The sequence below is a fragment of the Phocoena sinus genome, chromosome 3 (assembly GCF_008692025.1).
Source record: "Phocoena sinus isolate mPhoSin1 chromosome 3, mPhoSin1.pri, whole genome shotgun sequence".
In the NCBI taxonomy this organism is placed as follows: domain Eukaryota; kingdom Metazoa; phylum Chordata; class Mammalia; order Artiodactyla; family Phocoenidae; genus Phocoena; species Phocoena sinus.
In genome coordinates, this window is record NC_045765.1 from 27,123,598 (window position 1) to 27,137,799 (window position 14,202).

General features: G+C 50.4%; 1 protein-coding gene and 1 pseudogene across 1 annotated transcript in view; both read right to left on the reverse strand.

The window, feature by feature from the left end:
* Positions 1–4,651, reverse strand: part of LOC116751001 (dipeptidase 2-like) — a 67,093-nt gene extending 62,442 nt beyond the window's left edge. Inside the window, 12 exon segments of the mRNA XM_032626495.1 lie at positions 67–234; positions 308–442; positions 1,089–1,168; positions 1,836–1,920; positions 2,298–2,474; positions 2,580–2,649; positions 2,950–2,986; positions 2,989–3,090; positions 3,310–3,439; positions 3,744–3,870; positions 4,197–4,276; positions 4,517–4,651. Of these exon segments, the coding sequence (XP_032482386.1) occupies positions 67–234; positions 308–442; positions 1,089–1,168; positions 1,836–1,920; positions 2,298–2,474; positions 2,580–2,649; positions 2,950–2,986; positions 2,989–3,090; positions 3,310–3,439; positions 3,744–3,870; positions 4,197–4,276; positions 4,517–4,651 (1,326 nt within the window).
* Positions 4,652–4,775: 124 nt separating this feature from the next.
* LOC116751002 lies at positions 4,776–7,948 on the reverse strand (annotated as a pseudogene).
* Positions 7,949–14,202: the final 6,254 nt, after the last annotated feature.

Consider the following 14,202-nt stretch of genomic DNA (forward strand, 5'->3'; position numbering starts at 1 on the left):
TGGGCCCATGTGGGGGCAAGATTTTGAGAATGACCACTTAGGTGACAAAATGGGATTCCCACAAACCACAGCTCTGGTTAGTTTCTGGTCTGGAGCCAGATCCTCTCTCTGATGCAGATATGGGAGGACGGAGCGGCAAGAGCTGCCCAGCTGCTCATCTGGGAACTCATCCTCCAAGGGACTCTGTCCCTCGTTCTCCTCCCGTACCAGGAGGCGGCAGTCAGCGGGCAGCACCTCTCACAGCACCCCCACGTACACCTGCTCGGACCACCTGCTCAGAGCTACTCTTTTGCCCAGCCCAGCATACCTGTTCCACCTGTCTGAAGACCCGCCGCACGTTTCCTCAAAGCACACCCCAGAGCTCTTCCTCACTCCAGCCATGCCCCAACAACTCCTCTATCAGTACCGGGTATATGGACATGTCCTCCAGGCCCTGTGGGAACTTGTGTGGCCGCCAGCCAGCCAGCTCTTGGGCCTCAGACCTGTCCCCTGGTCCTGAGTCAGAACCAAAGCCCTATGTGTCCAGGGTCCACTGAACCACAGCCCTGGTCAGATATGGAAAATGGAGACTTGGAGAGAGTAGGTGATTCACTCCTGCTCTTCATCCTTCAGAGGAAGGCCCCCAAAGCGCCTCGACTATTCACCAAAAGTCATCAAATTGTACTGTTAAGATCTATGCCTTTCACTGAATGCAATTTTTGCCTCCATTTATAAAGAGAAGAAAAGCTTTTTAAGAAATGGGTTGACCCCCCTGCATGTACAGGCCCAACTGCAGGCAGAGAAGATGGTCAGCCCAGCGCAGACCTTGCTAAGAGTCTGCTCAGAGGCCGTGGGTCTGCTGGCACTGGATGGGCACAGATGCTGGGCAGATGAGCTCTGTGTGGTGTTTTAGACAAATATGATGACCTAGAGTAGGGCCAAACAGACAGGAGAGCCCAGGTAGCAGACCCTGGGAGAGGGGAGATACCAGTTGGACCAGCACACCTGAGGCTATGGTCAAGGCCATGAGGACCACAGTGTGGTGGGCACAGTGGCTGTGAAAGCCCCATTGCTGCCCAGCCAGCCCGAGACAAGCCATGGGGAAGCACTCACCGGCCAGCCCCGTCATAATCTCCACCAATCCCAATGAACTTGCATCCAATGACTGCCCTGATGTGGTCGAAGTGATCTGAAGAATGGAAAGTCAGCAGTGTGGGGCTTCCAGGGCAGGGGTGGGGGTGATGACTGGCCTCTGTTGATTCCCCTTTTTTCAGCCTGTAGGTCAAACAGGCCAGTTCCTTCATGGCCTGGCACCAAGATACCAACTAGAGGGCCCTGAGGTTTGATCTGAAGTGATCCCAGCTGGCTCTAGACTGGACTTCAGATTTGGAGTGGACCCCAGAGCACCCTGTTTGGGCCATTTCCCACCCAAGATTCACCCTGCCTCCCAGTCTCCTTGAGAACCTGTGGGGGCTCCTTTCCTCGGGTGTGGAGGATGAGAGAGGAACAAGAGTACAGCTGAAGAAGACCCCAGAGACCTAAGGAGCTGTCCAGTCCCTTGGCCAGAGGTAGGGGCAGTGTGCTTTAGGAGCCCCTGTAGAGGCACAGATGGGCAGCACCCGGGCTCTGTGTCTGACAGCCTCCCTGATACCCATCAGTATCACAGTTTTGATTCCGTGGCTCCAGTTCCACGTGGCACCAAGGTGCTGTGTACCGTCCATTATTGGGTTTTGGGGAGCTGTACCTATTGCCAATAGGTGGGTCAAACCCCTGGGGCTCTTCTGAAGTCCTCCCCAAATTTGGACCCAGCTTCAGCTCCAAATCAGAGTTTTCAGAGAGCCCAGGGTGAGGCTCACCTGCCACAGTAGACACGTTGGCTAACGGGTTGCACTGCAGCACCCGCACGGACAAGGACACCATCACGATGCCACCGTTCTTCTTCTGCAGGGGCAGACTGGTGGACAGTCAGCTTGGCCCCCAGCACAGCCACCTGCCTGTTCACGCTCTCGGCCCCTGTGAGGAAGGTGTTCAGCTCTGGCTTTGAGATCAGAGTCGTCTCCTCTCTGGGTTTGTGTGAACGGAGGAGCCGCAGCCCCGGTCTGGGTGGTGTCTTGGCCCTGGGTTTCCGGGTTTGGAGGAGTATCTTACCGCCTAGACCCCCACCTAGGGTGCAAGAGTTCAGGGGCTGTGGACCGTGGGTTTTGGGGGCAGAAGATATTTAACCTGGGGTTTGAGGAAATTGAGGGAGAAGAGGCTCAGGTTCAAGGGCTCCTGGTTTGAACCTCTTGCTTTAGGTTTGAAGGCCAGGGCAGTCTCACCAGAAGCTGCAGGATATCATCAGGAACATTCCAAGTGTTCTTGCACACACCCCGGGCAGCTGAGTGGGAGAAGATGACAGGTGCCTGTGACACTTCTAGGGCTCGCTGTGCCACAGCATCCGAGACATGGGATAAGTCCACCATCATGCCCAGGCGGTTCATTTCTGCCACCACCTTCTGCAGGGACAGGATGGGGAGAGGGCATCTTGTGTGCATTTATCTGTAGGGAACAGGCGGGACTGTACATTCACGTGGGGCAGGGTATGGAACCTGGGTCCTTACCTCGCCAAAGCCGGTCAGCCGACTGACATTGCTGTAGAAGGGGTGGATACCCTTTGCTGAGCTCTGTGCCCTGCAGGATGGCCAGGAGGCAGTCTGACTGGTGGCCATGACTTGGCTACAAGAGCCTAGAAAGAGATTCTGTCAAACCATCTACACCTGCAACTCCCTGGTGCAAGAGGAGGGACCCAAACTGGGCTGTGCCTGGCGGTAGCAGGGCCCTTCCGGGGATTCAGTCTTGTTCTGCAAACCTCCATTCCCCTCCCCACCCAGGTTCAGGGCCGGATCCCAGGGGTAAACTTGCTTTGGGCCCCAGCGTGATCTTGGGCAGATCCCTGCCTCACTGGGCCCTCACCATCTGCACTGTGCTCACCAGGGCGTGTTGCAGGTGTGGGTGAGTGTCACGTATGCACACCCAGCGCATAGAAGGTACGCAAGATGGAGAGGCTACTGTCCAGTGAGTGGCCGCCCTCCACACCAATGAGGCTAGCCAACTTCCGGGTATTGTTGAGAGCTGGGGGCAGGTAGGTCAGATGATCATTTTCAGAGGCAGGGGTAGCTTACTGAAGTCCCTAACACCTATCACCACCAATCTGTTTACCTTTTTTTTTTTTTTGGCCGTGCCACGCAGCTTGAGGGCTCCTGGTTCCCCCACCGGGGATCAAACCCGAGCCCCCTGTGGTGGAAGCGTGGAGTCTTAACCTCTGGACTACCAGGGAAGTGCCCCGTCTACCTTTAACTGAGGTCACAAGCTCCAGCTCAGAATAGGAGGCACACATGAGGCGGATGAGGTCAATTTGCTCCAGGGTGAGGCGCACAGCATCCCGTTCGTGGGTCTGGCACAGGACGTAGGCTGACCAGAACTGAGGGAAGGCCAGGGCTTAGTTTGGGCTTTGGAACTCCTTGGGCTTCTTATAGCCTCCTCAGCTGGCACAGCACTCACTGTGCCCAGAAATCACATGTAATGCGTTGCTTTCTCTGTGGTACTCGGATGCCCGTCAGGTTGGCTCACTGTGACCCCTGTAGCCCCCAGCATCCTTGGCATGGCACTTTCTAGGTCACTATGGTAACTTAGTTCCAATGTGACTAACCTGTGGTCTCTGAGGCCCCCAAAGGGCCCCACATTCCCCAGCAGCCACGGTGGCGCCTTGTGTGTCCCTTTGGTACCTGGGCACCCACGAGACCGTCGTTCAGCCTGTCCAAGCTGGTCTGGCCATGCCTGAAATTGTGCAGATAAACATCCTGTAGCCCGTTGTGGTAAAACTGCCTCAGGACCAGGGCCGTGTCCTTGTGGCTGGAGGGAGGTCAAGGCAAACGGGTGGGCTCCTTAGGTCTTGGGATCAGGCAGGACACATTGCCTGGCCTGGGCCAGCCTGGGGGCCCCCCACCTCACACTGTCACACAGACTATACTAGGAGCAGCTGAGGCCTGGGCTGAGGGGTTCCCACCAGGGAGGGGATGACAGAGAAGGGGAAGGGCATCTGTAGATGATGGAGAGGACATCCAGGGGTGGTGTGAGGGAGCCTCCCCACTAGCTCTGCATGCTCCGGACCTCCTCCCCTGCCCAGGGCCAGGCTAGGCCCCCACCGGCCCCCAGCAGCCCACACATACTGCAGCCACCCGTCCACAAGTGGGAAGTCCCGCATCAGGGCCTGTGTGCGCTCCCACGGATTTGGGGTGCTGGAGGTGCCCAGTGTGGTCTGCACGGGTTACCAGCCACAGCAGCAGACCCAGCAGGAGCAGCAGACACAGCAGAGGCCGCTGGCTGAGTGCACGGGGACCTTCGAGGCCCCCGGGCCGCAGCTGTGCAGGGCCAGGCAGGCGGGCAGAGGTGGGTCTGAGAGGGGCGGGCGATGGGGTTCTGCCCGTCGACACAGGCCACCCAGCGGCGCGGCCTCGCGAGGGGGCGGGGTGAGGGAGTGGATACAGAGTCACAGGACCCTGCGACCCGTGTGTGGAGAGCCGCGATCCGCGAAGCCCGGCAGCCACAGGGCGGCACTGCCCTCCTGCCCACTGCTCAGAGGCAGCTCCCGCGGGCTAAGCTGGCCTCTGCTGAGAGCCCACTCGCCTCCCATCGCGGGTTCCCTCCGCCCCCGCCCCTCTTCCCACTCCCACTGCTCCGAGGGGGCGCCCCAGGTTGCTCTCCCCCGCCTCTAAACTTCCTGTCCAAGCTGGGGTGCTTCTCTCAGAGGTCCACCTTCAGCCTGAGGCCTCCCGGGAGCACACCTCGTCCCCATCTGCCTGCAGCCGGCCCCGTCCACCCCGAGGACTGTGTGCGAGTTGTCTCTGTGGCCACAAGTGCTCTGGGCTCCCGGTTTCCCGGTACTGGCCCATGGGGGCTGGTGTGGGGGAAGAGATAGTTTCTTCAAATGTGGGGGGGGGGGTAACCTTGTGAGCTCTGGATTCAGGAAGAGGCCCTCTGCCCCCAACCTTGTCTCTGCACCTACTTGACACCCCAACGTGCATGACCATTCTCTGGGGACTTGAACCAGCACCTGGGAACTATCAGGAACCTCCCCCACTTCTGTCACCCAGCCTCAGGAAAGAGCGCCCTCAGGAGTCACTACACCTCCCCAGGGCCTGAATAGAGGGACTTTTGGGATGTGAACTGAACAACCTTCTGGGGAGGGTCAGCAACCCTTTTACTAAACAGAGCAGGAACCCAGTCAGTAGGCTATTTGAGTGGAAGGAAATGAAGTCGTTTCCATGGCAGCAGAGCCCCCACCGCAGCAACCTTCCTCCCAGAGCTGCTGGCTGACCTTCTGGCCAGGATCCCTCCTACCTGAGCATGGAAGGCCCGGCCTTGTGGAGAAGTATAGGTTCTGAGGAAAGACCTGGCACCTGGGTTCTGCTGCTACACTTGCCTTATCTTGTGGCCCTTGTGGCTCTAGCTTTCCCAGAAACCTCAAGGGCTAAGTGCCTGTGCTTGCTCAGAGACCGCACGCCATTCCCCATTTCCAGCCTCAGGCCCTCCCCCAGCTGCCTCCTCTAGGGACTCCCTCCCCCCAACACACACACACGCACACACACACACACACACTGGGGATGTGCCTTCTCACAGAAGATGAGAAGCAACCACTGAGATGCTTTAGGGACTGTGCCCAAACTCCTTCATCCCCAGCCTCTCAAGTTTTTGCTCTGATCCCCCCGGGTGGCAGGAGTGCCTAGCACAGGGGTAGTGACCTAAGTCTGAGCACTGGCGACCCTAGAAATATGTTACAGAAAAAACATTTTATTGAGCAGTAAGGGACCCCACTGGGGACAGAAAGGGCTGGGAATAAAGGAGCATGTGAACCTCGGGGCAGGGTGCGTGCTACTTGACTCTCCATCCTGTTCTTGCTTCAGGGAGCAGGTCTTCCTGGGTCTCTCTGTCCTGCCTCCTGAGACGCCACGCAGGAGGCTCTTTGGGAAGCCACAGATTTCTGCTTACAGTTTCAAAAAGCCCAGCTCCCCCCTGGTTTGTGGTGGTGGCCGCTGACAATGGCTCAGGGCAGGAGCCCACGTGGTAGACTGCTAAGGCTTCTCTGCACCCTGTCTCTGCTCCTGCATCCACCTTGGCTCACAGAGTGCAGACTTGACTTTCTTAAGCTCACAAAGGGGCCCCTGAGGATTGAGCAGAGGAACGTCAGGTTTTCTTCCAGGCCAGCTTCAGCCCTGGGATGTTCAGGGCAGACTCATTTCAAACCTCAGTTTCTGAGGCTCCTTGCTCATGGCCATTTAGTGTGGAAGGAGGCTCCTGGCTGAGGAAGGCTCAGAGAGAATGACACAGGTTCTAATCTGTGGCAGTGGGCAGTAGCGGGGCGGGGGAGGTCACTGCAGGAAGAGGCATTCGCTGCCTTAGGCAGTTAAACCATTGCCCTCTCTTCAGAATGGCTCACCTGCAAGATTCTGTGGGGTCCGCCTCCTGGCACCCTGCTACAATCGCCAGATTTTGGGTCTGGAGCAACTGAGATCTTCGTCCAACTCTTCCGGAGCGTGCTTTCTCTTGGGAGCACGTCTGGGGACTGGCTTCTCTGCTTCCACCTTTGCTGGCGGGGCCAAAGGAACATCCCCGTAGACCCAGTAGCCACCAACCAGGCAGTATGTCTCCCCATGCCGGCCCAACTGCATTTCTCCACACCCTCAGTTGAGGACGTGGTAGTGACCAGGTGTAGGAGGAGAAACGGGAGCCACTGCTGCTGCAAAGAAAATCAGAACTGATCAGTCACTTCTGCTGTGCACAGTCTCCTGCCAGAATTTCCCTCTCTCATGTCTCTCCCAGTTTCTGGCTGAAGACCTTTAATCTACTTGACATCCAAAACACAGCCTTGGCCCATCACCTCTATGAGTCCCTAGAGAAGGGACACTGGCTGCAAAAGCAATCCCTAGAGCCTACGGCTGCAGCAGATGAGGAAGTCTCTTCACCGTTTCCAGGGAAAACAGTAGAACCCGAAAGTAATTGCAATCATGATCCTCTCCACCTCTCCCTTCCACAACAGAGAAAACATTTCTTGCAGTCTGTCACTTCTGAGGCTTTCATGGGAATGCCTTTCAAGGTTTGGAAAAGAATAATCTAATAGAAATTGGTTAAGAACCCCACCCACCTTGGCAACCCCTCTTGGGCCCCATTTATACTGCCTGTTTCAACCACACTGAACTCTAGCCCTCTGATACTTTTATCTAGATTAGAACAAGGCCAAATACTGAGGCAGAGTGATCAGGAGACTCAGAACCGGGTTCTGGGTACCAAGTCTAGGCTCACATCAACCCAGCCTCCTGGGACACCATCTGCTCAGCCCTCCAGTCTCATTAGCACTTCATCACCCCCCCTTGGTTCTTCCGGTCTTCCCATCAATATGGCACCACCCTCTCCCCTAGTACTCAGCAGCTCAGTATGGGATGTGTCTGAGGGGACCAATATAGACGTCTACATGACAGCACAGAGGTGCTGGGGCTTGAAGGTGCGGTTCAAGAGTGGCCCCTTTCCTCAAACTGCTCCATTTACCATTTGCCAGCAAAAATGCACTTGTCTTTTGCTAAGAGGCCAATCAGGAAAAGGTCTGAATGGAAGCGTCCTGTAGCCCAAAGGGGAAGGCTATATTTATAAAGATCAGAACCTTCCTGCACACTTGTCCAGGGATGACCTTTCACTTGTCCTCAGCAGTGAGCACTGTGGTCCCTGAAGGTGTCCCAGGTCACTGCTATTACTTACAGCTGGGAAAGTGCTTAGGTGTGTGTGGTGGGCACACCCCACAGGAACATGTGGCAGCCAGGTGAGGTTGTGAGTACAGCATGCCTCTTGTACCGATGCCCGGTCTCAGTGTACCTGCTGCACTGCCCACCCAGGGAACAGAGGACAGGTTGGAGTAAATATAGAAGATCTGGTCAGACATTCTCTCTCAGACAACGAAAGAGATTGGTGTCTGGTGGAGAACTGGTAGGGAAGTTTCTCTGAGGGCAGCACATTTGCATGGTTACCCTGCCATAGAAACTGTGAGAAGGCCTGTGAGAAGGTAGTGAGGTCATCACTACCCAGTGAGGTGACTTGAGGGGCAGCCTTCAGGAGGAGGGGAAGTTTTGAGGAGGAGAGCAGGGTGCAGGCAGAGGTACTCTGCCTGGCCCCTCACACCTGGGCCTCCCCACCCATGCCCTAGCCTAGTAGACACCCCATGTGGGGCATGCCGGTGGGCTGGCACAGCCCCAGGGGCCCCAGGAGGGCAAGAGAGACCCACATTCTGAGATTGGCTTGAGAGGCAAGATTAATGTAAGAGACAGCTAGGTTGTATGGCACCGACCCTAAGAGGCAGAGCTTTGTGTGGACTGGGGAATCAGGGAAGGCTCCTTGGCAGTGGGCCTGAAGGACAAGTGAGATTTGGACCCATGGGGAAGAGAGGGAAGACATTCCAGTTTGGAAGAATAAAAGCAAAGACACACTCTTCTCGACCTTGTCCTGCCCCAAATATAAATTCATAGCACCCTCACATTTTTACACCTGAGGACTTAAAAAAAACAAGAGGTTAAGGGGCCTACCCACAAGACGATTTGGTCCGACTCAGAGAAGGAAAGAGACAACTCTGCCCTTGGCCTCATCAGGCCCACAGGAAGGAATCACATTTGGGGCAGCCTTTGATAGTGTGGCAACGAGAGGGAACCTTCTTTAGGAGGGGACTCCCTGTTGCTGACCTTGAAAAGCAAAGATGGGACGTTTGTTGACTGGGCCTGTTGCAGAGGCGACGTGCCCAGGAGGTAGAGACTGCTTGCACTACTGTTTTAGAGGTCGGGCCACCCTGGTTGAGAGCCACAGCACCTTGTATTCCTAAACTGCTTGAATCAGCGGGTGCATGTTAGGACAGACGAGGTCAGGCCTCATTGGAGCAGACTGCCTTTGGGAGTTGTAGAAGGTAAAATGTGAAGGGGAATGCTCTGGAGGAGGTTTGTCATGGCAGGTGGGACAGCACGAGACCATTCAGATCCTCCAAGTCTCCAGAGATTACTTGGCTGGGAGAATCCCTCTGATGTGGTGCAGGGACTCCTACCTTAACAGGACCTGGCTGGGCATCTGGGGGAGGCAGAATAAATGGTTTATTAACTTAAGAGAGCAAGAGACTCACCTGGGGGGTTCCACAAAACCACTTAAAAAGACTTGTACCTGGATTCTTGGGCCAACCCTCAGAAAACTTATCTAGATCTGGAGTAGGGCTCAGGAAGCTGCACTTTTTTTTTTTTTTTTTTTTTTTTTTTTTTTTGCAGTACGCGGGCCTCTCACTGTTGTGGCCTTTCCCGTTGCAGAGCCCAGCCTCCGGACGCGCAGGCTTAGCGGCCATGGCTCACGGGCCCAGCCGCTCCGCGGCCTGTGGGATCTTCCCGGACCGGGGCACGAACCCGCGTCCCCTGCATCGGCAGGCAGACCCTCAACCACTGCGCCACCAGGGAAGCCCAGGAAGCTGCACTTTTAATAAGCTTCCTGGGCAGTCCCACCACAGTGGTCCATGGATAGAGTAACCAAATTATTGTGTATTCTTGGTTGCTTTTGGGAGTCAAAGTGGGCAATATTAAAAACTGCAGCAGGCATACATATAAACAGGGAATATTCAGGGCAAACAGAGGTGTGTAGTTATTCTATGCATGAATCAGATTTAAGAAAAGCTAGCCTGGTGGTTAAAGAACACAACCCTTAGGACAGACAGACCAGATTCTGTCCTACTTACTTGTGTGATTTTGACCAAGTTCTTTTATCCTTCTGACTGTTTCTTCATATGGAAAAGAGCTATGACTGTACATTTAGCACAGTATTCTCTTTTGGCAAAGTTTGCTCTGGGTCCATTTGTGTTCTCTGCACCTTAATCCTTTCCAGTGTGCAAGCATTTTTAAGTTGTTTGGTGAAGTATTACATTTGACTTTCAACTGTTCATTACTTTGGGCAAAGCTTATATAATGCTGCAGAGACTAGAACCTATGCAGAGATAGTGAGAGGATGTTATAAGCTTATTCTGCCAGTTTATAAAAAAGTTGAACCTTTTCTCCTCTTCCTTCACCTGCCACCAAGAGATGAGAAAGAAGGCAGAGCCTGGAAATGCACACCAAGCAGTACCTCTGTGTCAGTTTGTCCTTTATTCCTCTGCCAGTACTTCCCAGAGAGATTTCACCAAAAGTGCCTAAGCTTGCCATGGCCATTGTTGTGAAGAAAATTTCTCTATATTGCTAGTCACATCCCCTTTTCCTTCTCCTGGGGGCTTAATGGATGTTTGGGGGCAGGAAATAAAATTTAAAACTAAAACATCAATTGAAAGAGCCTTCGTCCCAAGTGTGGTAGTTTGGAGTGTGAATCTTCTCAGAGTCTAGTGAATTCTGCCCCAGTGGAAACTGTATGGTGTTAGGGAGTGTTCTAATTTCATTCTTTTCCATGTAGCTGTTCAGTTTTCCCAGCACCACTTATTAAACAAGCTGTCTTTTCTCCATTATATATTCTTGCCTCCTTTATCAAAGATAAGGTGACCATCTTTTTCTTTTTTTAAAATACCTTTATTGGAGTATAATTGCTTGACAATGGTGTGTTAGTTTCTGCTTTATAACAAGGTGAATCAGTTATACAAATACATATGTCCCCATATCTCCTCCCTCTTGCATCTCCCTCCCACCCTCCCTATCCCACCCGTCTAGGTGGTCACAAAGCATAGAGCTGATCTCCCTGTGCTATGTGGCTGCTTCCCACTAGCTATTTTACATTTGGTAGTGTATATATGTCCATGCCACTCTCTCACTTTGTCCCAGCTTACCCTTCCCCCTCCCCATATCCTCAAGTCCATTCTCTAGTAGGTCTGTGTCTTCATTCCCATCTTGCCCCTAGGTTCTTCATGACCACTTTTTTTTTTTTCGATTCCATATATATGTGTTAGTGTATGGTATTTGTTTTTCTCTTTCTGACTTCGCTCTGTATGACAGACTCTAGGTCCATCCACCTCACTACAAATAACTCAATTTTGTTTGTTTCTATGGCTGAGTAATATTCCATTGTATACATGTGCCACATCTTCTTTATCCATTCATCTGTCGATGGACACTTAGGTTGCTTCCATGTCCTAGCTATTGTAAATAGAACTGCAATGAACATTGTGGTACATGACTCTTTTGAATGATGGTTTTCTCAGGGTATATGCCCAGTGGTGGGATTGCTGGGTCGTATGGTAGTTCTATTTTTAGTTTTTTAAGGAACCTGCCTACTGTTCTCCATAGTGGCTGTATCAATTTACATTCCCACCAAAAGTGTAACAGGGTTCCCTTTTCTCCACACCCTCTGAGCATTTACTGTTTGTGGATTTTTTTATTATGGCCATTCTAAATGGTGTGAGATATCTCATTATAGTTTTGATTTGCATTTCTCTAATGATTAATGAGGTTGAGCATTCTTTCATGTGTTTGTTGGCAATCTGTATGTCTTCTTTGGCGAAATGTCTATTTAGGTCTTCTGCCCATTTTTGGATTGGGTTGTTTGGTTTTTTTTATATTGAGCTGTATGAGCTGCTTGTAAATTTTGCAGATAAATCCTTTGTCAGTTGCTTCATTTGCAAGTATATTCTCCCATTCTGAGGGTTGCCTTTTTGTTTTGTTTACAGTTTCCTTTGCTGTGCAAAAGCTTTTAAGTCTCCTTAGGTCCCATTTATTAAGTAATTAATTTATTATTATTATTTTTTGCGGTACGCGGGCCTCTCACTGTTGTGGCCTCTCCCGTTGCGGAGCACAGGCTGTGGACGCGCAGGCTCAGCGGCCATGGCTCACGGGCCCAGCTGCTCCGCGGCATGTGGGATCTTCCCGGACCAGGGCACAAACCCGTGTCCCCTGCATTGGCAGGTGGACTCTCAACCACTGCACCACCAGGGAAGCCCCCATTTATTTATTTTTGTTTTATTTCCATTTCTCTAGGAGGTGGGTCAAAAAGGATCTTGCTGTGATTTATGTCATAGAGTGTTCTGCCTATGTTTCCCTCTAAGAGTTTGATAGTGTCTGGCCTTACATTTAGGTCTTTAATCCATTTTGAGTTTATTTTTGTGTATGGTGTTAGGGATTGTTCTAATTTCATTCTTTTACATGTAGATGTCCAGTTTTCCCAGCACCACTTAGAAGAGAATGTCTTTTCTCCATTGTATATCCTTGCCTCCTTCTTCATAGACTAGTTGACCTAAGGTGCATGGGTTTATCTCTGGGCTTTCTATCCTGTTCCATTGATCTATATTTCTGTTTTTGTGCCAGTATCATACTGTCTCGATTATGTAGCTTTGTACTATAGTCTGAAGTCTGGGAGCCTGATTCCGCCAGCTCCGTTTTTCTTTCTCAAGATTGCTTTGGCTATTCAGGGTCTTTTGTGTTTCCATACAAATTGTGAATTTTTTTTTCTAGTTCTATGAAAAATGCCATTGGTAGTTTGATAGGGATTGCACTGAATCTGTAGATTGCTTTGGGTAGTATAGTCATTCTTACCATGTTGATTCTTGCAAACCAAGAACATGGTATATCTCTCCATCTATTTGTATCATCTTTAATTTCTTTCAGCAGTGTGTTATAGTTTTCTGCATGCAAGTCTTTTGTCTCCTTAGATAGGTTTATTCCTAGATATTTTATTCTTTTTGTTGAAATGGTAAATGGGAGTGTTCTCTTAATTTCACTTTCAGATTTTTCATCATTAGTGTGTAGGAATGCAAGAGATTTCTGTGTATTAATTTTGTATCCTGCTACTTTACCAAATTCATTGCGTAGCTCTAGTAGTTTTCTAGTAGCATCTTTAGGATTCTCTACGTATAGTATCATGTCATCTGAAAACAGTGACATCTTTACTTCTTCTTTTCCAATTTGGATTCCTTTTATTACTTTTTCTTCTCTGATTGCTATGGCTAAAACTTCCAAAATTATGTTGAATAATAGTGGTGAGAGTAGACAACCTTGTCTTGTCCCTGATCCTAGTGGAAATGGTTTCAGTTTTTCACCATTGAAGACGATGTTGGCTGTGGGTTTGCCATATATGGCCTTTATTATGTTGAGGAAAGTTCCCTCTACGCCTACTTTCTGGAGGGTTTTTATCATAAATGGGTGTTGAATTTTGTCAAAACCTTTCTCTGCATCTATTGAGATGATCATATGGTTTTTCTCCTTTAATTTGTTAATATGGTGTATCACATTGATTGATTTGCATATACTGAAGAATGCTTGCATTCCTGGGATACACCCCACTTGATCATGGTATATGATCCTTTTAATGTGCTGTTGGATTCTGTTTGCTAGTACTTTGTTGAGGATTTTTGCATCTATGTTCATCAGTGATATTAGCCTGTAGATTTCTTTCTTTGTGACATCTTTGTCTGGTTTTGGTATCAGGGTGATGGTGGCCTCGTAGAATGAGTTTGGGAGTGTTCCTCCCTCTGCTATATTTTGGAAGAGTTCGAGAAGGATAGGTGTTAGCTCTTCTCTAAATGTTTGATAGAATTCGCCTATGAAGCCATCTGGTCCTGGGCTTCTGTTTGTTGGAAGATGTTTAAGCACAGCTTCAATTGCAGTGCTTGTGATTGGTCCGTTCATATTTTCTATTTCTTCCTGGTTCCATCTCAGAAGGTTGTGCAGTTCTAAGAATTTGTCCATTTCTTCCAGCTTGTCCATTTTAGTGGCATATAGTCGCTTGTAATAATCTCTCATGATCCTTTGTATTTCTGCAGTGTCTGTTGTTACGTGTCCTTTTTCATTTCTAATTCTATTGATTTGAGTGTTCTCCCTTTTTTTCTTGATGAGTCTGGCTAATGGTGTATCAATTTTGTTTATCTTCTCAAAGAACCAGCTTTTAGTTTTATTGATCTTTGCTATCATTTCCTTCATTTCTTTTTCATTTAATTCTGATCTGATCTTTATGAGTTCTTTCCTTCTGCTAACTCTGGGTTTTTTTTGTTTGTTTTTCTTTCTCTAATTGCTTTAGGTATAAGGTTAGGTTGCTTACTTGAGATGTTTCTTAAGGTAGGATTGTATTGCTATAAACTTTCCTCTTAGAACTGCTTTTGCTGTTGTGGTGTATAGTGTTTTGGGTCATAGTGTTTTCCTTGTCATTTGTTTCTAGGTATTTTTTGATTTCCTCTTTGATTTCTTCAGTGATCTCCTGGTTATTAAATAG